This window comes from Drosophila ficusphila, unplaced genomic scaffold (assembly GCF_018152265.1).
Source record: "Drosophila ficusphila isolate 14025-0441.05 unplaced genomic scaffold, ASM1815226v1 contig_791, whole genome shotgun sequence".
NCBI classification, from domain to species: domain Eukaryota; kingdom Metazoa; phylum Arthropoda; class Insecta; order Diptera; family Drosophilidae; genus Drosophila; species Drosophila ficusphila.
Window position 1 is genome coordinate 20,026,113 of NW_025064737.1, and position 20,582 is coordinate 20,046,694.

The window sequence follows — 20,582 nt, forward strand, 5'->3', positions numbered from 1 at the left end:
GGTTTTTTATCAATTGCAAATAAAATATTAGGGGGACTAATGACACAAGTCTAAACGATGCGCAGATTATCGACCTGCTCCCATCTCTAAATGCCTGCACGTGTGAAAGGAAAACATTGATAAATGCGCTGTTAGACTGCCAAAAAAAAAAAATCGAAAATGGGTAAATTAAACGTGACAGTGCTGCGCTATCTCACCAAGGAGGACTTTCGCGTTCTCACCGCCATCGAGATGGGCATGAAGAACCACGAACTTGTCCCCGGACCCTTGGCAGCAGCCATTGCGAACCTGAAATCGGGTGGAGTCCACAAGTTGCTTAAGGAACTTTGCAAGCATAAACTGCTGGCATATGAGCGAGGCAAAAAGTGTATGTACAACTTTTGGGTTGTAAATTTTAATATTATTAATCCAATGTTCCCTACAGACGACGGCTATCGCTTGACCAACACGGGCTACGATTACTTGGCTCTTAAATCCCTTACTTTGCGGGGATCAGTTAGTTCGTTTGGTAATCAAATCGGCATTGGCAAAGAGTCCAACATTTATGTGGTGGCCGATGAGGAAGGCACTGCCATTTGTCTGAAACTGCATAGATTGGGTCGCACTTGTTTCAGGAACGTAAAAGCTAAGAGAGATTACCATGGTCGTCGTCACAAAGCCTCCTGGTTGTACCTATCCCGCATCTCGGCCACCCGCGAGTTTGCGTACATGTCTGCCCTGTACGATCGTGGATTTCCTGTGCCCAAACCCATTGATTTTAATCGTCACTGTGTTCTCATGGATCTTGTCAAAGGCTGGCCCATGTAAGATGATTATTTACTTGCTTACTATTTTTTTTTTCATAATCTCAATATTTCCAGGACCCAAGTTCATGAGCTGCTGGATGCCCCACAGGTTTACGATGACCTCATGAATCTAATTGTCCGCCTGGGAAATTCTGGAGTAATCCATGGCGATTTTAACGAGTTTAATTTGATGGTGACGGACGCCGGCAAGCCCATATTGATTGATTTTCCACAGATGATGTCCACCTCGCATGAGAATGCTCAATTGTAAGCCTTTTTAAATATTATGCAAGTATTTTTGCTTACTCAATTCTTTCCAGCTTCTTCGAACGTGACGTAAACTGCGTGCGGGAAATGTTTCGTCGCAAATTTGGTTACGAAAGCGAAGACTACCCCAAGTTTAGCGATCTTGTGCGAGAGGATGATCTGGATGCGGAGGTACATTGCACAGGTTATGGCTTCACCAAAGAGATGGAACAGGATCTGCTCCAAGAGTACGGCATGGTGGAACAGGATGATGAGGACGAAGAGGGTGACGATGTTGAGGAGGAGGAGCCTCCCACCTTGGTTACTGCGGCAGCGGTTGAGATTGACGAGTGCAGACGACAGGTGGATAATGAGGTGTTATATAGCGAGGCTAAGCCAACTCAAAAGACAGATGAAGCTGTGCGTCGCTACATTGAATCGTGTACACAATATCTAGGACATCTGAATGTAGGTCCAGAAGTTCCCGATCAGACACTGCCCGAGAAGTTGGACGTTTCCCTTCCGGTTGAAATTCCTAAGGATATTCCGGAAAAATTGGGTGATTTAGCTGAACATACTGCAGCAGAAGATGCAAAGTCCATCAGCTCCAACGATCTGGATACCGACGAAGTGCCCGAACTCGTCGGCTTGGATCCGAACTCGCGCATGTATCGCCTGAAAATGGTTGAACAAATGCTAAATGACGCGAGAAGTCAGCGCTCTTTCTCCACAACAACCAGCACAATAGCTCCGTCCGTGATCACAGACCGGATACGCCGAAACATGGACATCAAGGAAAAGCGGGAGCAGCGCAAGAAGTGTGTGGCCAAGGGGGAGGCTAGTGCTGTGCACCGTCATCGCAAGGAGAACAAGGATGTGGTTAAGGAATATGCCGGCTGGGACTTCTAGATATTTTTTTTTGATATTTTTTATTCCTTGTAGTGATATGTATATTTAAAATAAAAAGGGTTAAACTAAAGTGAAAGGCTTACATCTTTTATTTAAAATGTTTCGACTGTTTTTTGGCTATTTTAGATTTAATTGTTTTCTGCACTCATCCCCAACTACACAGCTCAGTTACGCTTGCCTGTAATAAAAGCCTAAATCTCTTTATCTAGTGTAATCCCTTGCTACACAGATTTCGCCATTATTCCGGCGTGCGGTGCATTGTGATAGACAACTCTTCCATGAGTCAGCAAAATGTTTGAAATAAATACTACCTATTAAAAATGGGATGATGATGTTTAGTAGGTCTGTAATAGGTCAGTCAAGTTGTTTAAATTCCTTTCCGGTATATTAATTTTCATATATTTTTATAAGGACACATTTATTAATCTTCCACTAGAAAGCTTAGAGAAAACTAAAGACACTATTAAATAAGAAAATCAATTGTAGGCAATGTTTTTTAAAATTTGAAATCAGGGAATATCAATATAATTGTTTATTGCGCTTGCTAAGTTTAGAAACCAATTTATAAATGTCGTAAGGTAGATGTTTTTTGTGTAACAGGGCATTCATGTTAGTCGGAGAGAGGTGAATCTTGACAAAATTATCCAATTGACAATGACAAAGCAAGTCAACGCACGACACCTTAGGTACTAGCTATCATATTTACCATGAACACCCAGCTGCTCTATAAAAGCATTCCTTCTCTGACGAAATACAATTACTAGTAAACACCTCAAGCTTCAGTTTCGAACACACAATGCCGGAGGAAAATCCCCATCCTGTACCTTCATGGCTCAGCAAAGACTATGTCCAACAGAAGCTAAGCACCTACCTCAAAGACGAATCCTTGAGGCTGGAAAAATGGGAAATTAGTCCCGCTGTCCCGAATGGAGAAAACTACGCCAGCGTTATGACCCGCATCAATGTGGAGTACACTACGCAGGGATCTAAGAAAAAACTGGCCACCAGCTTCCTAATGAAAACCACGTTTGCTGAGAAGGATCCGGCCTTTCATGTGCTGGTCAATTACGGGGTTTACTCCCGGGAAATGGACATGTACCAGCGGATTTTGCCCAAGATGGCTGATCTGGTGAAGAAGGAGATCCAGGATTCACGAAGGCTTTTTGCAGGCTCCTTAAACGTAAATAAGGAAACGAATTCGATTATCTTCGAGGACCTTTCGCTGGAGCATTATAAAGTGGCCTGCAGGCTAAAGAAACTGGATCTGGAGCACTCCCACCTGGTTTTGGAGAAGTTGGCAAGCTTTCATGCAGCCGGAGCAGTTCTGGCCGAGAGGGAACCGGGGATCTTCACGGTTAATTATGACCGAGGATTTTACAATAGACATACTCGAGGCTATCAACCGGTAATGACGAATCTGCTTAAGGCTCTGTCCCGTTCGCTTAACCTGGATCAGGAGTTGCGTCAGAAGTATCAGGCGAAGATAAACCGCCTTGTAGATCAAGTAATGGTCTATGGAGAGCGATCGACCACTAACCATCCCGGGGACTTTTTGACCCTGACCCACGGAGATCTTTGGACCACCAATGTTATGTTTCAGTACGATGACAAAGGACATCCCACCAATGCCGTCTTTATCGACTTTCAGTTCAGCGTTTGGAACTCCCCGGCCATCGATCTGCACTATTTCTTCTCCACCTCCATACACGACGAACTGCGACTGCAAAATCAACCTGAGCTGGTACAGTTTTATTACTACAAACTTAAGGATGCTTTAAAAAAAGTGAACTACTCTGGCCACATTCCCAGTTTGTTCGATTTTCAACTGCAGTTCCGGGCCAGAGCTTTCTATGGTGGGTAAAATGTTTCATCCACTTTGGTTTTCATTCTAATCGATCTTATTTGGCAGCTGTTTTTGCTTCCTTGATGTTCGAGCCCTTGATGCTGTACAATGGCAAGGAGATGGCTTCCCTGGGACAAATTATTTCCGAGGGCGAGAGTGGGATGCGGCTCAAGGACGATGTTTTCCAGCAGGAGTGCGTTAGGAAGAAGCTACACCTCACACTTCCCTATCTAGAGCAATGGGGATTGCTTGATGAAATGTAAAGACTTTGTCATAGCAAACAAAATAAAAAGATATAATCTGAAGGCTGGCTATCTCGCATCTACCTCAATCTCTAGATATTCTATTCCAAGTTCTCTAAAGTGTGTCAAGAGAGGATTTTTATGCCTAAAAATAATCACGTGAAAAATAAAAGGCATAAAAGAGTCACGTGAAAAATTAAAAGTTATTTTTACCATGTCTTGATAACTGAACAGCTTAATTTAGTGTAAACTCTAGTTTATTATTTGACGCTCTTCTATGTCTAGTCGGTACTAAGTTCTTTTTGATAAATGCTCTCGCGTTTGCTCTTGAAATCTTTTCAATTGCTGGCAATTAAGGAGCTTACGACTGGACGAGATAGATTAGCATGTACCTCCCGCCGTTCTATAAAAGCGTTGCACCTCTGACGAAATTCAGCAGAATTTGAATATAATGGCTGAGGAAACAAGCTGTAAAAAGCCCGCGTGGCTAACTGAGGAATACGTAGAGAAAAAACTAAGAATCTACTTCAACAACGACAGCCTCAACCTTGTGAAACTGGAGGTAAAGCCGGCGACAGCAAATGGAGAAAACTACGCCAGTGTGATGAACCGTATCAATGTGGAGTACATCACAAAGGACTCAAAGGATAAGAAGCCGGCAACGTTTCTGCTGAAAACGACCTTCGCCGATAAGGATCCCGCAGCTCATTTGCTTATCAACTACGGAATCTACACAAGAGAAATAGATATGTACGAACAGATCCTGCCACAATTGGCGGATATTGTGCGGAAGGAGATCCAGGATACCCGGAAATTATTTGCTGCTACTGTGAACGTGGATCGTGAACGGGACTCAATTCTTTTTGAGGATTTGTCGCTGGAAAATTACAAAGTGGCCTGTAGGCTAAAGAAACTGGATCTGGAGCATACTCATTTAGTGCTGGGAAAACTGGCAGATTTTCATGCAGCCGGAGCAGCTTTAGCAGAGCGGAAGCCTGGAATCTTTGATAAAAACTACGATCGTGGATTTTTTAACAAACATGTTCGCGGCTACGAACCAATCATGAAAAATATTTTGAAGTCCTTATACCGTACCTTGGAATTAAATCAGGATCTAAAAGAGCGATACCAAAAGAAGATCAGTCATCTTATCGAAAATATAATGGACTATGGTGAGCGGTCGACGTCAGTTAATCCCGGCGATTTTGTGACCCTGGCTCATGGAGATATTTGGACCACAAATGTGATGTTTAAGTACGATGACGAAGGTCATCCCATAAACGCCATTTTCATAGACTTCCAGTTTAGTGTTTGGAACTCTCCAGCCATCGATTTGCACTATTTCTTCTCGACTTCAATACACGAAAACCTTAGACTGGAGCATCAGACGGAACTGGTCCAATTTTACTACTACAAGCTTGTGGAGGCTCTGAAAAAGGTGAAACATTTGGGCAAGGTGCCTAGTTTGTTTGATTTCCAACAACAATTTCGAGCCAAGGCTTTTTATGGTAAGTTTTTCTTTTCAAAACCTTAACTTTAATAACTGTTGCAATTCTTTCTCAGCTGTGTTTTCATCACTGATATTCGAGCCTACTATGGTTTACAATGGCAAGGAAGAGCCGTCAATTGAAAGTTTTTTGTCCGACGATGAGGAAGGATTACGGATAAGGGACGCAGTAATCCAGACAGAAGAAAGCCAAAAGAAATTACACCGGATATTACCGTTCCTCGATCAATTTGGACTGCTAGACGAAATGTGAAAATATGCAATAACAAGAAAAGAAGCTAGCTTCGGCAAGCCGAAGCTTATATACCCTTGCAGTCATCAAATACATAAAGGCCAAAGAACATCGAAGCTATGACGATTTTTCTATTAATTTTCCATATTTTCGACTATTGTTCATATGGCAGCTATGTGATATAGTTGTCCGATTTTTATAAAATTTAATTTGTTATTCAAGAGTGGCAAGAAAACTCTATATTCCAAAAATCGTGCTTGTCTGATAAAAAACAACGAAGTTAAAATTTTATCTCGGTTATTTCTATATAGATTTTTCTATCTTTCCTATGGCAGCTATATGATAACGTTGTCGGATTTTAATGAAATTTTTTTTCTCGATTCAAGGGTTATAAAAAAGCTCCATATTTTGAAAATCATGCTTGACGGATTAAAAACAACGACGTTATATTTTTTTTCTATTATTTATATATATATATTTCGGTCTTTCCTATGGCAGCTATATGATAGAGTTATCCGATTTTGATAAAATTTAATCTGAAATTTAATACCTAGTAGTTACAAAACGACATCTGGAAGAAATCAAGTCGATCTGATCAAAAACAACGGCGTAAGAATTTTTTATTTCACTCTCTCGTATGGGAGCTATCCGATATAGTCGGCCGATCCGGCCCGTTCCGACATATATACTGCGTGCAATAACTACACAACTTTTGGGAAAGTTGCAGCAAAAAAAACTTTAAAATTGATAGACTAGTTTACATAGAAACAGACAGGAGGACAGACAGACAGACGTATTTCGATTCAGATCGTGATGCTGATCAAGTATATATACTTTATGGGGTCTGAGGTGTCTTCTTCACTGCGTTTCAAACTTCTGACTGAAATTATAATACCCTTTCTTTCTGCAAGCGTATAAAATGATATAATCTGAAGGCTGGCTATCTCGCATCTACCTTAATCTCTAGATCTACTATTCCAAGTTCTCAAAAGTATGAAAAGAGAGGATTTTATCACTTAATAAAATTTACAGCTTACCTTATTTATCAAGTGTAATCACTCGGTAAGTATTTTTGAGTATTTGAGTTAAGTAAAATAGTGGTAAGGAGGAGAAGGTAAAAAATAAAAGGCATAAAAAAGTCACATGAAAAATTAAACGTTTTTTTTTACTATGCCTTGATAACTGAACAGCTTCATTTAGTTTAAACTCTATTTAATTATTTGTCGCTCTTCTATGTCTAGTCGTTCTAACGAAGTACTTTTTGATAAATTCTCTCGCATTTGCTCTGGAAATCTTTTCAATTGCTGGCAATTGAGGAGCTTACGAGTTGACGACATAGATTAGAGTGTACCTTCCGGGGGGGTCCGGACCCCCCTCCAAAATCTTAGACTTTTTCAAAACCCCCTTACACCACACGGTATTTTAACCATATAAACAAAAAAAAAAATTTTGATCGGACCCCACCCAAAATTTTTTTCTGCGTCCGCCCCTGATTTTTCACTCTCCAATTCTTGACTTGACGAGATAAATAAGCATGTACCTCCCGCCGTTCTATAAAAGCGTTGCACCTCCGACAATATTCAGCAGAATTTGAACATAATGCCTGAGGAAACGACCGCGTGGCTGACTGAGGAATACGTAGAGAAAAAGCTAAGAACCTACTTCAATAATGACAGCCTAAGTCTGGTGAAACTGGAGGTAAAGCCGGCGACTGCAAATGGAGCCAGTGTGATGACCCGCATTAATGTGGAGTACACCACAAAGGACTCAAAGGATAAGCAGCCGGCAACGTTCCTGCTGAAAACGACCTTCGCCGATAAGGATCCCGCAGCTCATTTGCTTATCAACTACGGAATCTACACAAGAGAAATTGACATGTACGAACAGATCCTGCCACAATTGGCGGACATTCTGCGAAAGGAGATCCAGGATACCCGGAAATTATTTGCTGCTACTGTGAATGTGAATCGTGAACGGGACTCCATTCTCTTTGAGGATCTGTCGCTGGAAAATTACAAAGTTGCCTGTAGGCTAAAGAAACTGGATCTGGAGCATACTCATCTAGTCCTGGAAAAACTGGCGGATTTTCATGCAGCCGGAGCAGCTTTAGCAGAGCGAAAGCCTGGAATCTTTGATAAAAACTATGATCGTGGATTTTTTAACAAACATGTTCGCGGCTACGAACCAATCATGAAAAATATTTTGAAGTCCCTTTATCGTACATTGGAGTTAAATGAGGATCTAAAAGAGCAGTACCAAAAAAAGGTCAATCATCTAATCGAAAATATAATGGACTATGGTGAGCGGTCGACGTCAGTTAATCCCGGCGATTTTGTGACCCTGGCTCATGGAGATATTTGGACCACAAATGTGATGTTTAAGTACGATGACGAAGGTCATCCCATAAACGCCATTTTCATCGACTTCCAGTTTAGCGTTTGGAACTCTCCAGCCATCGATTTGCACTATTTCTTCTCGACTTCAATACACGAAAACCTTAGACTGGAGCATCAGACGGAACTGGTCCAATTTTACTACTACAAGCTTGTGGAGGCTCTGAGAAAGGTGAACTATTTGGGCAAGGTGCCTAGTTTGTTTGATTTCCAACAACAATTTCGAGCCAAGGCTTTTTATGGTGAGTATTTCTGATTGCCAAAACCTTAACTTTTATAACTGTTGCAATTTATTATCAGCTGTGTTTTCATCACTGATATTCGAGCCTGTTATGGTTTACGATGGCAACGAAGATCCGTCAATTGAAAATTTTTTGTCCGACGATGAGAGAGGATTACGGATAAGTGACGCAGTGATCCAGACAGAGGAAAACCAAAAGAAATTACACCGGATATTGCCGTTCCTCGATCAATTTGGACTGCTAGACGAAATGTAAAATTTATGCAATAAAAATGTGTAATATGAATAAACTAATAATTTAAAAAAAAACTTTCTCATCGATTGTTATGTGAACTAAATGATTAATAGTTAAGAGATAAGAAAGATAAGGAGATAGAGACAGGAGCGTAACCAGGTGGTATTTTCAGACACCCCTGCAATTTTTTTGTGTGTATGCCGCTGGATAGAGTGATAAGACTAGAATATGAAATAGTTGTCATTGGCAATCGAGCGGCTATAAAAGCACGAAGCAGTTGTGAAAAAGTCAGTAACTGAGGGCTTGCGCTACGGATCATATCATGTCTAAGGAAAAAAACAATACTACCTACTTGGCACCTACTTGGCTCACTCGGGATTACGTCGAGGAAAAGCTACGTTCTTACTTCGAGAATAAGTGTCTTATACTGCTAAACCTGGAAATAAAACCCGCTCTTGGCAATGGGGAAAACTACGCCAGTGTTATGACCCGCATTAACGTGGAATATACTACGAATAGCTCAAAAGCCAAGGAATCGACAAGGTTCCTGGTAAAAACAACATTTTCCGACAAGGATCCTGCTGCAGAAGTGCTCTTGGACTATGGGGTCTACACCAGGGAAATGGATATGTATGAGCAGATATTGCCCAAGCTGGCGAATCTGGTGAGGAGTGAACTTGGCGACTCCAGGAAATTGTTTGCGGGTACCGTGAATGTGGATCGCAGTCAAAACTCAATCATCTTTGAGGATCTTTCGCTGGAGCACTATAAAGTGGCGGATCGACTAAAGAAGTTGGATATGGCGCACACCCATCTGGTCCTAGAAAAATTAGCCAATTTTCATGCAGCCGGAGCAGCATTAGCAGAACGACATCCGGACATCTTTGCGAAGAACTTCGATCGCGGATTTTTTAACCAACACACCAGGGGATATGAGCCCATTATGAAAAATCTTCTGCAGGCCTTGTCCCGTTCACTAGAGCTCGATCCGGATCTGAAGGAGCGTTACCAGGCGAAGATCGATCGATTGGTTGAGAACGTAATGGATTACGGCGAGAAAGCAACATCTATTGTTCCCGGCGATTTTTTGACCCTGGCTCATGGTGACCTTTGGACCACAAATGTTATGTTCCAGTACGATTCAGAAAATCATCCCACCAACGCCATATTTATCGACTTCCAATTCAGCATGTGGACTTCTCCAGCCATCGATTTACACTATTTCTTTTCGAATACTTTGCAGGAACACATTCGCTTAAAACACCAGCCCGAATTGGTTCAGTTTTACTACTATAAACTGAGGGATGCTTTAAAAAGAGTTAAATATTCCGGACACGTTCCTAGCTTATTTGCATTCCACCAGCAGTTCCGGAGCAGAGCCTTCTATGGTGGGTGGAAAAAATATTGTTTGTCTGATCATTTTGACTTTATTTGAGATTTCATTTTCAGCTGCCTTTGCATCACTGTGTTTTGAACCCTCGCAGGCATACAATGGCAAGGAGGAGGCTTCAATGGAACAGATAATATCTTCTTCAGAGAGCGCAATGCGGTTCAAGAACGATCTTTATCAGAATGCAGAAACCAGAAGGAAGATGCGTCTTACCTTACCGTTTCTTGACGAATTGGGATTGTTAGACATTATGTGAAATACATTTTGTTACTTAATTTGTTTGTTTTTATTAAAGATATATTTTCATTGTTAGAGTAAAAAAACACAAATATATGTGCCTGTTATAAACTCTAATTGGTGTATACTCAAATAATTTTTTTTATCTGGGAGAGAGGCGTCAAGTTTACCCGTAGTTGTGCGAAAATAGTATAAAAGTGACTCGTTCCATTGAATAGTTTCATGATTGCTTAATCATATTGACTTTAAAATTAACAAAAACCTATAAGAAAAAGTGTTTGCCGCAACCAATTAAATGAATTATTTTTTCAATTAACAAAGCCGATTTTATAAAAGTGTATATGTGTTTATATAGTAATCAACTAAATCCAAAGTGGCGCCATTCTTATTTCACCACTTCTATGGTGAAATGGTGTGTATATCTGATTCGAATTTAGATTATCTGAAAGTTTAGATGCCTCTAGAATAATCAAATAAATGTGCATTGCAATAAACGAGCGCATTCGGCTAGACTCGAAAACAGCTCAAGTGTTGTTTGCCCATGACAAAGCTAGACGCCACTATGTACCTGCACTATACTTATCGTATATACTATGGTTTGCTATAAAAACAGTGGGCTTCTCTGCGAAAAGTATCAGAAACAAGGGCACTGCGTTACAGTTAGGATCATGCCTGAGAAATCAACCCACAAAGTTCACCCACCGCCAGCTTGGCTCACCTCGGATTATGTGCAGGAAAAGCTGAGAACCTACTTTAAAAACAGTTCTTTAAAACTCGAGAAACTGGTCACAAGCCCAGCCATTGCCAATGGAGGAAACTATGGTAGTGTGATGACTAGAATCAATGTGGAGTACTTCACGAAGGAATCGAAGGACAAGCAGGCCACTACCTTCCTGGTCAAGACCACATTCGCTGACAAAGATCCCGCTGGAGATGTGCTCATACACTACGGAGTCTACACCCGAGAGATGGATATATACGAGCACATCCTGCCCCAACTGGCGGACATGGTCAAGAAGGAGCTCAAAGACCCAAGAAAACTCTTTGCAGCCACCATGAATGTGGATCGTAAACGGGATTCCATCATTTTTGAGGACATGTCACTGGACAACTACAAGGTGGCCTGCCGCCGGAAGAAACTGGATCTGGAGCACACTCATCTGGTCCTGGAAAAGTTGGCCAGCTTTCATGCAGCGGCTTCCGTTCTCGCCGAGCGTCAGCCGGGAATCTTTGCGGAGAACTACGATCGTGGATTCTTCAACAATCACACCCGAGCTTATGGAAAGATCATGACCAATCTTCTGGAGGCCCTTTCCCGATCTCTCAGCTCGGATCGGGAATTGGGTCCGCGATTCAAGCACAAGATCGATCGACTTGTCGAACGTATAATGGATTATGGCGAAAGGACGATGCTCAGCAATTCCGGAGATTTCCTGACTTTGGCGCACGGAGATCTTTGGACCACCAACTTTATGTTCCAGAATGACGCCAAGGATCATCCCACCAATGCCATTTTTATCGATTTTCAGTTCAGCGTTTGGAACTCCCCGGCCATCGATCTGCACTATTTCTTCGCCACCTCTTTGCAGGACAATCTCCGACTGGAACATCAGGCGGAATTGGTACAGTTCTATTACTATAAACTGGTGGAGGCCCTCAAGAAGCTCAAGTATTCGGGTCGGATTCCCAGTTTATTTGAATTCCAACTGCAGTTCCGCTCGAGAGCTTTCTATTGTGGGTATATCTCTTCATTAGCCTCTTTAATTGTATTAATATTTCCATAAATCAACAGCTGTTTTCTGCTCCCTGGTCTTCGAACCCGTCATGCAGTACGAAGGAAAGGAGGATGCCTCCCTCGAGCAGATCCTCTCCAGTTCCGAAAGCGGTATGAGGTTTAAGGACTCCGTCTATGAGTCGGAAGCCATCAAAAAGAAGCTGAGTATCACCCTGCCGTTCCTTGACCAGTTCGGATTGCTAGACGATATGTGATGCGAGTGTGAATATTTTAAGTAAATAAAGAGTTTAGTTCTAGTGCGTACATAACCAGCTCCGTTGTTTTTGCTTATTACATACTTACATATTTCTCGGAAAAATAGCTATCGTGTTTTGTGCTTTATAGCCTACGACTATCAGTAGATAGCGGCAATTATTTCGGCCATAACTGACCTTTTAGTTCGAGAGACGCTGTTCTCGACTGATAACAAAAGGATCTACTTGAGGTTGGAGATTGTGTTAGGCACTTCACAAAATAGAAGTGCAAACCAAAATAAAAATCTCAGCTGATAAGACTTACAAGCATTGTGAAATAGAAAAAAAAAAACAGATGCGCAAAAAGATAAAACGCAGATGTCTGGCGCTATAAAGCAATGTAAGTGAATAAGAAATATTTAAAAAAAAATAATCTAGGATATATATATCAGTTGATATAATTGTTTTTTATTACTTTTCAAATAAAGTTACTTTACGAGTTACGGCTGTAAAAAACTTTAAAAGGAAGGAAACTTAGTTTATTTTTAGTTGCAAATACATCACTCATACGCACTGTTGATTCTGTTTATCTTGGTACTTTAAAGGCACGTTTAGCATTTGAGATAGTGCTCACGAGTACAAAATCTGACTTGGAAGCCAATGTTTATTATGTTTTTATATATCGCTTAGTTTTAGTTTATTTTAATACATAGTAAAAATTAATTAAGAAGACAACCAATTAATGTGTGGTTCTTGTTCAGTCGATTACATCGAGAAGACCGCTCCGATCGAAGCGTGGCAGCTCATGTTTGAGATTAGCTTGAAGTCTCTTGTTTGTGTACAACAATTTCCGGAAGTTACGTCCTCGTTCGTCATCCTTCATTAAGGCATGGAAGTCGGCATCGGCGGTCTGATCGTTGGTCAATATGGCCTGGCAGACCAGCGCAACTGTGACAGCTGAAAATAAAAAATTGTATATGTAAATTAGGGATTTTATTAACAAAGAGAATTCGGTGTGCTTACCAAAGAATCTTCCCTTCTCCAGCTGCAGAATGAACTGCCTCAAGGTGGGAGTGTAGCCAGCAAAGTTGAGATCCTTGAGCGTTTCCACGAGCACCGAGTGGTAATACTGAATCAGTTCGTCCTGCTGCTCAAACCGAATGGAGCTCTGAACCGAGGTGTTGAAGAAGTAGTGCAGATCCACTGCCGGCGAGGACCAGCTGCAGAACTGGAAGTCGATCAGGGTCATGTCGAGGGGTTCCTTGTTCTCTCCGTATCGCAGCATCACATTGTTCACCCAGTAATCGCCGTGCACCAAGGTGTTGAACTCGCCCGGCAGCGGATCGTAGACCCTCGTGGAGTACTCCATCACTCGCTCCTGCAGGTCCTTCAACTTCTTGGCATATTGCTCACCTAACTCGGGGCATTCTCTGGCAAATTCCGATGCCACGCCCACCGTGTTCACAAAGAAGGGCGCAAAGCCTTGGGTGTGACGATTGAAGATGCCATGATCGAATTTGGTCAGGACTCCCGGCTGACGTTCGTTGAGAACCGCTGCGGTGGCGTGCATTTTGGCCAGTTTCCTCAGTGCCAAACGAGTGTGTTCGAGGTCAAAGCCAACGAGTCGATCGGCCAGAGTATAGTTCAAAACGGCCAGATCCTCGAAGATGATGGCCTCGTGTTCGTAGTCAACATGCAAGGTCTTGGCAAACAGTTTTTCCGGCTGGCGGGTCTTTTCGATCAACGAACTCAACTGCGGCAGGATCTTCTCGTACATTCGCATCTCCGTGGAGCTAACCTGGTACTCGGAAAATATAGCCGAGGCGAAGGCATCGTTCTCGTACGTGGTCTTCACAATATAGAACTCAGTGTCGGGATTCTTGGCGCCGCTTTTCAAGAACAAAATCTTCACACGCGTCATCACACTGGCATAATTATCACCCTTGGCAGTGGCGGGTTTGATCACCAGATCGGTGATCTTCAGTCCGGGATCCTTTTTCAGATCCCTCAGCAGACGCTCCAGGTAGGCTTCGTCCAGCCAAACTGGCGCCGGATGAAAGTCGGTAGCGTTCTCTTTTCCCTGTTCCACCATGATGATGCTCAACCTGAGTTCTGGATGACAGTCTCCCGTTGGAGGCCCCATTTATAGGCTGACCGGAGGCACAATCTCAAAGGCGTCAGATCCCACATTATGGTAGCCGTAAAGCAACCCGACTCAGACAATTACGTAGACTGCCGTCCATAGAATCTCCCCGCTGGAGATCCGCGAGTATCTAAAGCTGACTAGATAAAGGCAGAGCTCAGATCGCGGCACTCGGACGGGTGTGATAACGGCGCACATTTCGCAGATCGGTGCACGCGTCTATATATTATGTAAGTGCGCCCGTCGTAAATCGCGACAAAACTTGCTGACGTGGCGTTCATAGATTGCTCTCGTTCCCTCGTCAAATTAATCTGCTTCCCAGCCCATAAATCCATCCGAACATTTGCATAGTTAAGCGCACAAAAACGTGAATACTGCTGAGTGGGTTTCGCTTGTTGGGGGTAATTTCAGACTTTCAGATGCGCTCTTTGTTTGCGGGTGGAACGCATAGTAACTAGTTTTTGCTGTTATTTCACAAGATTGTCGTAAAAGAAAGAGCCAGAAGTTGAACGACTAAGAACCTTTTCAAGAGCCTCTAAATTGGTAAATTGGTAAAGGAGATAACACGATAACAGTTTAGCATTGCATACTTTGAGGAGTTGCAGAAACCAGCACTCCTGGCACTTTAGAATTTTTGAGATGTACATATATATGTCTGCCATCTTATCGCATCCGCACAATCTGATAACGTTAGACTGGTTTTAAGCATTTAATGTTGTTAACTTTTAGGCGGTACCACCTAACTTATTTTATTTAAGCTCTCCAAACCCCCATAAGGCGTTAGAAAAACTTATTTTAGATTGTGCAACTAAAAAAATAACATCTTTTTTATAATCAGTGAAAAATATATTTAATAAATAACATCAATTATTAAAAATTGCTTCTAGAAATAGTATTATTTATTTTTCATTAGAACTAAAAATTATTTACATCTTAAGCGTGGGAGCTCCACAAGTACATCTTAAAATATCTTTAACAGGTTTGATTGACTTCCAGTAAGCCTTTTCTATCGAAGAAAGGAACGAGGGAGTGCAGGTTTTGTTGAACGATGGGATTGTTATACAATCGGTTCTTGAAACGAATACCGCGCTCATCATCGTTCATCAAGGCATTAAAACAGGCATCCGTGGGATCCTGGCTGATCATCACAGGTTGAACGACGACTGTCGAGTGCATAGCTATAAAAATAACAACTATCAGTTAAATAATGTAGCTATTTTTAGTGAGATAACTTACCGAAGAAGCGCTTCTGCTCCACCTCCAATTTGAACTGGTGCAAACTGGGAATGGGATTCTGACGGTAGTCGAGTTTTTGTAGGGTTTCGCTGAAAATGTTGTGGTAAAACTTGAAGAGTCCACATTGCTGATCTCGTCGCAGCGGCTCCTTCAGGGAGGTGTTGAAGAGGTGGTGCAGATCTATGCAGGGAGAACCCCAGAAGGAGTACTGGAAGTCAATGAGCAGCACGTCCACTGGTCGTCCTGTTTGCGGATCGTACTTGAACATCACATTGTTGGTCCACACGTCTCCATGAGCCAGGACATTCACTTGGCCCGGAGTTGGGGCAAAGCACTCCCGACCAATGTCCATGTAGTGCGGCGCCAAGGCGAACAGTTTCTCCGAGTAGTGGGCCAACTTGGGCACCTGGCTCATCCACCTGGCGGCGGCCAAAAGGCCACCCACAAAGTAGCCTTTGTAGGCATTTGTATAGCGATTGAAGAAGCCTCGATCGAAGGTTTCCAAACTGCCTTTTTGCCGCTCATTTAAGACCGCAGAAGCCGCATGAAATTTGGCCAGCTTCCGGAGAATGAGGTGGGTGTGCTCCTCGTTAAGGCGACGCACTCGATCCGCCATTACGTAACCAGCCACGGAGAGATCCTCAAAGATTATAGCCATTCGCTCGCGATCCACATAAATGGCAGTGGGAAAGATCCTTTCGCTATCTCCGATTTCGTTGAGCAGCTCATTTATCTTTGGCAGCACTTCCTCGTAGATTGTCATTTCCCGATTGTAGATGTCGTAGGGAGCCATCAGTTCCTGGGTCAACTCGTCGTCGTCGATCTCCGTCTTTACAATCAGGTTCTGCAGCTTCTTCTCCTGGTTCGAAAGGGTAAACTCCACTCGAGCACGGGTCAGCACTCCGCCGTAGTTTTCTCCGGGTCCCAAGGCGGGGTTTATCTGCAGCTGGGTGATGGCCAATCCATTGTCTTTGTAGTGGGATCGAAGGGCGTGCTCGATATATTCGTGGGTTAGCCACTCGGGTGCCGCTGCCATCTTGTCTAGTTGAACTTATTTTTCACAGTGAATGCAGATCAGCGACGTTAAGTCGACTGCTTTTATACTACCTTTAAATGGTGTACATTTGTCAAAGCGCAATTAGAGGCATGCTTTGTATGTCAGCTTGTATTCCACTCGAAAAAATAACTCACAAGGAAAAAAATTTAGGGGTTTTGAAACCGCTTGCAAGAACAAATTAAAACGGACAATAAACCAGACATAGGTATTGAATATAATCTCACTTAGTTACTGTTTGTAGTTCTATTTCATATAATCGTAGATGGTGGCATTAGTTTTACTTTCCAATTCATTAAAAAGATTCTCCAAGTGCTTTTTACTACAGGCTACTATCTGCAGTTTTATTTACATATCGCTCCTTCTGAGGTTGACGTTCTAGGTTTTTATGTCCGGGTAAACACTGGCATCTATAATTTGCAGTGTTTGTCTTGGGATTATCCCCGTTTGGCAACAGGTCTCGATTATGCGTATCGTGTGCCAAGAATCGTGCCATTGCTCAACACTGCCTTGCAGATATTATATCTTTGGATTTATGTACAGACGCCGACAGATTCCCTCAATAAAGATACCCGAAATCCGGAGGAATCCCAATTAACTTGATGTTTGGCCCCATTAAAGTGCTGTGAATCGGCAGTCGTAGGATTTGTGCTCATTTTCGTATTCCGTTTTAATTTTTGAGGCCGTCTTTTCACGTGGCTACCCACCCACAATCATAATTTTCCCATCGACCTCTTTCATTGTCTTACGTAAACCGCTTTGATGGGATGGCACTTTGTATCAAGATGATTCTTTATCGTAGAGCTCCAGAATTGCATTGTGTCAGGGAGTACTATATATGGTGCCACGTAGTTGTTTAGCCAGACTCTCTTAGTAACTGTTTCAATATTTAACCAGACGTATTAAGCTATTACAATTTATTTGATCTTTGCTTGCCGAAGGATTTTTCTTACAAAATATTTATTAACAGTGTTATAGAGATAATGTGTAAAGTATATAAATAAAGAAAAAAGAATTAAAATTTTTTAAAATTTTAAAATGTATTAAAAGAAATAACTCAATCCTTCATATTAGCATATTTTGTTTAAACAAAATTGTTTCCTATGTTTCAAGTTCTGACGTAGCGTTAATTGCAAAAATCATACATTTGGGTGCTGAAAGATCTAAACTTAGTGCGAAGTTTGCAAGCTGTAAACCATTGAGAAAATAGTTTAAATACTCATATTTACCTAGACAAGGTAAACATGGTTTATCAGCAAAAGCCGACAAAGTTTAGAAAGCTATATAGCTATGATGATTAAAGCAATTTAGTTAAAGCTAATTAAACTTGTTTAGTGATGTGTACTTTATTAATTGAAGACCAGTATACGAAATCATTCTAGGCTAAAAAATTGTTTGAAATATTTTAGGTGTTGTTAAAAATACGGAAGGCAAGTATGAAAAAAGTAGCAGTAAGCAGTGTTTCTTATATTTTACAAATAAAATATATCGCTTAAGCCGACTACACATTTTGGCTTACAAACCATTTCTTATGAACTTTGCAAATGAGGTTATCAATGGTTGCTTTTCACTTTAAAGTGGTATATATTTCGTATATCCCTAAGATTTTTCCCAGCGTCTGACGTTAGCATTTTGACAAATCACTCGCATTTGGGATGATTTAGCTGGGAACCGTTTAACATGTGTGAGCCTGGGATAATTGCTGAGAACACACTTGCGCAGCCCTAAGCCCACAGCAAGTGCTATAAAGATTAACTGGCTTGCCTTCGACAAACTCAAACAATTGGGCAGTAGCCACAGTGGAGAGGTGGGGCCCGAATCTTAACTGTCGACTGGAGGCATGCCGAATGGGCTCCGTCCAATAAAAAGTGTAATCTGTACGCCCGTACCCACATTTAAATTCACAGCTACGAAATCTGCGATTTTATGGTTATATTAATCGCAATTGTGACGGGAGAGGCCCTCGGATATACGGTTTCATATCTGCGGGCTGGGAACAGTTTACAGCATCCCAAAATTTCGCCATAAAAGCGGCAGGGCTCTGGGTTTTCGGCACAATTTCATTCAGGAGTCTCTCAGCTAAAGATCACTTTCAATATGTCCGTTTCTGATCTGATCGGTGCCATCGAGGCCATTCCCAAGCTCACAGCTCCCAGGCCTCCCCCGGCTGCCAGTTCGGTTTTCCTGGATGCTCCTGAATGGCTAACGGAGAGCTACCTGGTGGATGCCCTGCAAAAGTACTACAAGGACCCGAGGATCAGGATCGACTGGGTCAAGGTGAATCCTGCTCTGGGCAAGGGTGAAAACTACGGCGGAGTCCTCACCCGAGTGAAGGCTCAGTTCACCCGGGGAGATGGTAGTTCCCAGCTGGGTCACTACATCGTGAAGTCCACCTTCGAGGGCAATGAGTTCGCCCAGAACGCCATGGAGCCCTACGACATCTTCAACCGCGAGATGATTATCTACGAGCAGGTCCTGCCCAAGCAGAAGGCGCTCCTCCTCGAGATCGGAGATGGCGAGCAGATCTTCGCCGAAACCATGGCAGTGGACATTGGTAACTCTGCACTGATCTTCGAGGACCTGAATGCCCGTGGCTTTGTGATGCCAGACCGTTTGGTCGGCTTGGATCTCAAACTGGCTCGTATTGTGCTCCGGAAACTGGCCAAGATGCATGCCACCTCCGCGGTTTTGAACGAGCGTGAGAGTCACAGTCTGGAGGGCTACGATCGAGGTTTCTTCAACCGATACACCGAGAATTACGCACCAGCATTCGTGGGCATGTTCCAGGCGGCATCCCGTCGAGTGGCTCAGTGGCCAGGATACGAGAAGTACGCCGAGAAGATGGACGCCCTGGTGCCCATCTACATGGAGCTGGGAAAACGCATCTTCGACATCAGCCCGGGCCACATTAATGTCCTGGCTCACGGAGATCTGTGGACCAACAATGTGCTGGTCAAGTACGATAAGGAAACCGGGGAGCCATTGGATGTCATCATCATTGACTTTCAATACACGGCGTGGGGATCGCCGGCCCTCGATCTCTTCTACTTCATGAACACCTCGCTGGAGTTCGACCTCCATCAGAACCATCAGGAGCAGCTGATTGCCTACTACTTCGGCATTTTCTCAGACACTCTAAGGAAGTTGCAGTACCAGGCTCCAGTTCCCAGCTTGCACCAGTTCCACCAGCAGTTGCACGAGAAGAAGTTCTACGGTGAGTTGAAATGCAATTCAAGATGTTTGTAAGGTGTCTAATTTTGAATTTCCATAACAATATCCAGCTGCTCACACATCCATCTCCGTGTTTCCGATTCAACGAAATGTGGAGACCGCCGATGCCGATTTTAATGCCCTGATGGAAAGTAACCAGCGGGCCATTAACTTCAAGAACGCCTGCTATAGAAATCCAATTTCACAAAGGATTTTGCGGGAACTATTGCCCACCTTCGATGCAGAGGGTTTGCTCGATGCAGATCAGTGAGATAGATTCAAAAATCCTATTATCTTACACCTGTGTTATATAGTCCAAATTATATGTACTTAGAGATATATTAGACGAACTATTTTTAGGTTAGATAATGTAATCACATTTGTAAAGAATAACCGAACAGTATACATATTCATTATACGTAGCTAAACTTTTATTCAAATACATGTTATTTAATACACTATTACCAACAATTTTAGAGGAACATTTTTTTTACCTTAAAGTATTATGTCATCACTCAAGTCGATCGTTCATTCTGTAAGTGATCTTATCAATTTTATTGGGATACCGGCAGTAGGTAGAAAAGTTTAATAATCGGAAAGATACTTTGAGTGTTACTATTGATTAAAAAACTTAGATTTGGTATCAGCTATTTTTGCTCAAGTAACTGCTGTAAATGAATGTTAGCAAGTATTTTATTTTCATGTTTAGTT

General features: G+C 42.4%; 9 protein-coding genes across 9 annotated transcripts; 7 read left to right on the forward strand and 2 right to left on the reverse strand.

Moving 5' to 3' along the window:
* The first annotated feature begins 80 nt into the window (after nucleotides 1-80).
* On the forward strand, nucleotides 81-2,016 carry LOC108095991 (serine/threonine-protein kinase rio2). The gene is made up of 4 exons (XM_017197336.2): nucleotides 81-367; nucleotides 425-803; nucleotides 861-1,052; nucleotides 1,106-2,016. Exons 1-4 carry the CDS (start codon nucleotides 160-162, stop codon nucleotides 1,938-1,940), a joined length of 1,614 nt encoding a protein of 537 aa, XP_017052825.1. The 5' UTR covers nucleotides 81-159; the 3' UTR covers nucleotides 1,941-2,016.
* Nucleotides 2,017-2,717: 701 nt separating this feature from the next.
* On the forward strand, nucleotides 2,718-4,088 carry LOC108095668. The gene is made up of 2 exons (XM_017196833.2): nucleotides 2,718-3,793; nucleotides 3,850-4,088. The coding sequence occupies exons 1-2, from the start codon at nucleotides 2,737-2,739 to the stop codon at nucleotides 4,044-4,046; spliced, it is 1,254 nt and encodes a 417-aa protein (XP_017052322.1). The 5' UTR covers nucleotides 2,718-2,736; the 3' UTR covers nucleotides 4,047-4,088.
* A 388-nt stretch (nucleotides 4,089-4,476) lies between these two features.
* Nucleotides 4,477-5,880, forward strand: LOC108095964. Its single transcript, XM_017197307.1, has 2 exons — nucleotides 4,477-5,533; nucleotides 5,589-5,880. Exons 1-2 carry the CDS (start codon nucleotides 4,477-4,479, stop codon nucleotides 5,783-5,785), a joined length of 1,254 nt encoding a protein of 417 aa, XP_017052796.1. The 3' UTR covers nucleotides 5,786-5,880.
* Nucleotides 5,881-7,362: 1,482 nt separating this feature from the next.
* LOC108095965 lies at nucleotides 7,363-8,692 on the forward strand. The gene is made up of 2 exons (XM_017197308.1): nucleotides 7,363-8,399; nucleotides 8,458-8,692. The coding sequence occupies exons 1-2, from the start codon at nucleotides 7,364-7,366 to the stop codon at nucleotides 8,652-8,654; spliced, it is 1,233 nt and encodes a 410-aa protein (XP_017052797.1). The 5' UTR covers nucleotide 7,363; the 3' UTR covers nucleotides 8,655-8,692.
* Nucleotides 8,693-8,951: 259 nt separating this feature from the next.
* Nucleotides 8,952-10,377, forward strand: LOC108095682. The gene is made up of 2 exons (XM_017196851.1): nucleotides 8,952-10,021; nucleotides 10,083-10,377. The coding sequence occupies exons 1-2, from the start codon at nucleotides 8,956-8,958 to the stop codon at nucleotides 10,277-10,279; spliced, it is 1,263 nt and encodes a 420-aa protein (XP_017052340.1). The 5' UTR covers nucleotides 8,952-8,955; the 3' UTR covers nucleotides 10,280-10,377.
* A 533-nt stretch (nucleotides 10,378-10,910) lies between these two features.
* Nucleotides 10,911-12,303, forward strand: LOC108095657. Its single transcript, XM_017196822.2, has 2 exons — nucleotides 10,911-11,994; nucleotides 12,053-12,303. The coding sequence occupies exons 1-2, from the start codon at nucleotides 10,929-10,931 to the stop codon at nucleotides 12,247-12,249; spliced, it is 1,263 nt and encodes a 420-aa protein (XP_017052311.1). The 5' UTR covers nucleotides 10,911-10,928; the 3' UTR covers nucleotides 12,250-12,303.
* A 505-nt stretch (nucleotides 12,304-12,808) lies between these two features.
* Nucleotides 12,809-14,335, reverse strand: LOC108096020. The gene is made up of 2 exons (XM_017197370.1): nucleotides 13,252-14,335; nucleotides 12,809-13,185 (listed from the first exon to the last, which is right to left on the reverse strand). Exons 1-2 carry the CDS (start codon nucleotides 14,318-14,320, stop codon nucleotides 12,986-12,988), a joined length of 1,269 nt encoding a protein of 422 aa, XP_017052859.1. The 5' UTR covers nucleotides 14,321-14,335; the 3' UTR covers nucleotides 12,809-12,985.
* Nucleotides 14,336-15,248: 913 nt separating this feature from the next.
* Nucleotides 15,249-16,661, reverse strand: LOC108096015. The gene is made up of 2 exons (XM_017197365.1): nucleotides 15,608-16,661; nucleotides 15,249-15,549 (listed from the first exon to the last, which is right to left on the reverse strand). Exons 1-2 carry the CDS (start codon nucleotides 16,641-16,643, stop codon nucleotides 15,344-15,346), a joined length of 1,242 nt encoding a protein of 413 aa, XP_017052854.1. The 5' UTR covers nucleotides 16,644-16,661; the 3' UTR covers nucleotides 15,249-15,343.
* Nucleotides 16,662-18,715: 2,054 nt separating this feature from the next.
* Nucleotides 18,716-20,342, forward strand: LOC108095984. The gene is made up of 2 exons (XM_017197328.2): nucleotides 18,716-19,875; nucleotides 19,943-20,342. The coding sequence occupies exons 1-2, from the start codon at nucleotides 18,759-18,761 to the stop codon at nucleotides 20,140-20,142; spliced, it is 1,317 nt and encodes a 438-aa protein (XP_017052817.1). The 5' UTR covers nucleotides 18,716-18,758; the 3' UTR covers nucleotides 20,143-20,342.
* Nucleotides 20,343-20,582: the final 240 nt, after the last annotated feature.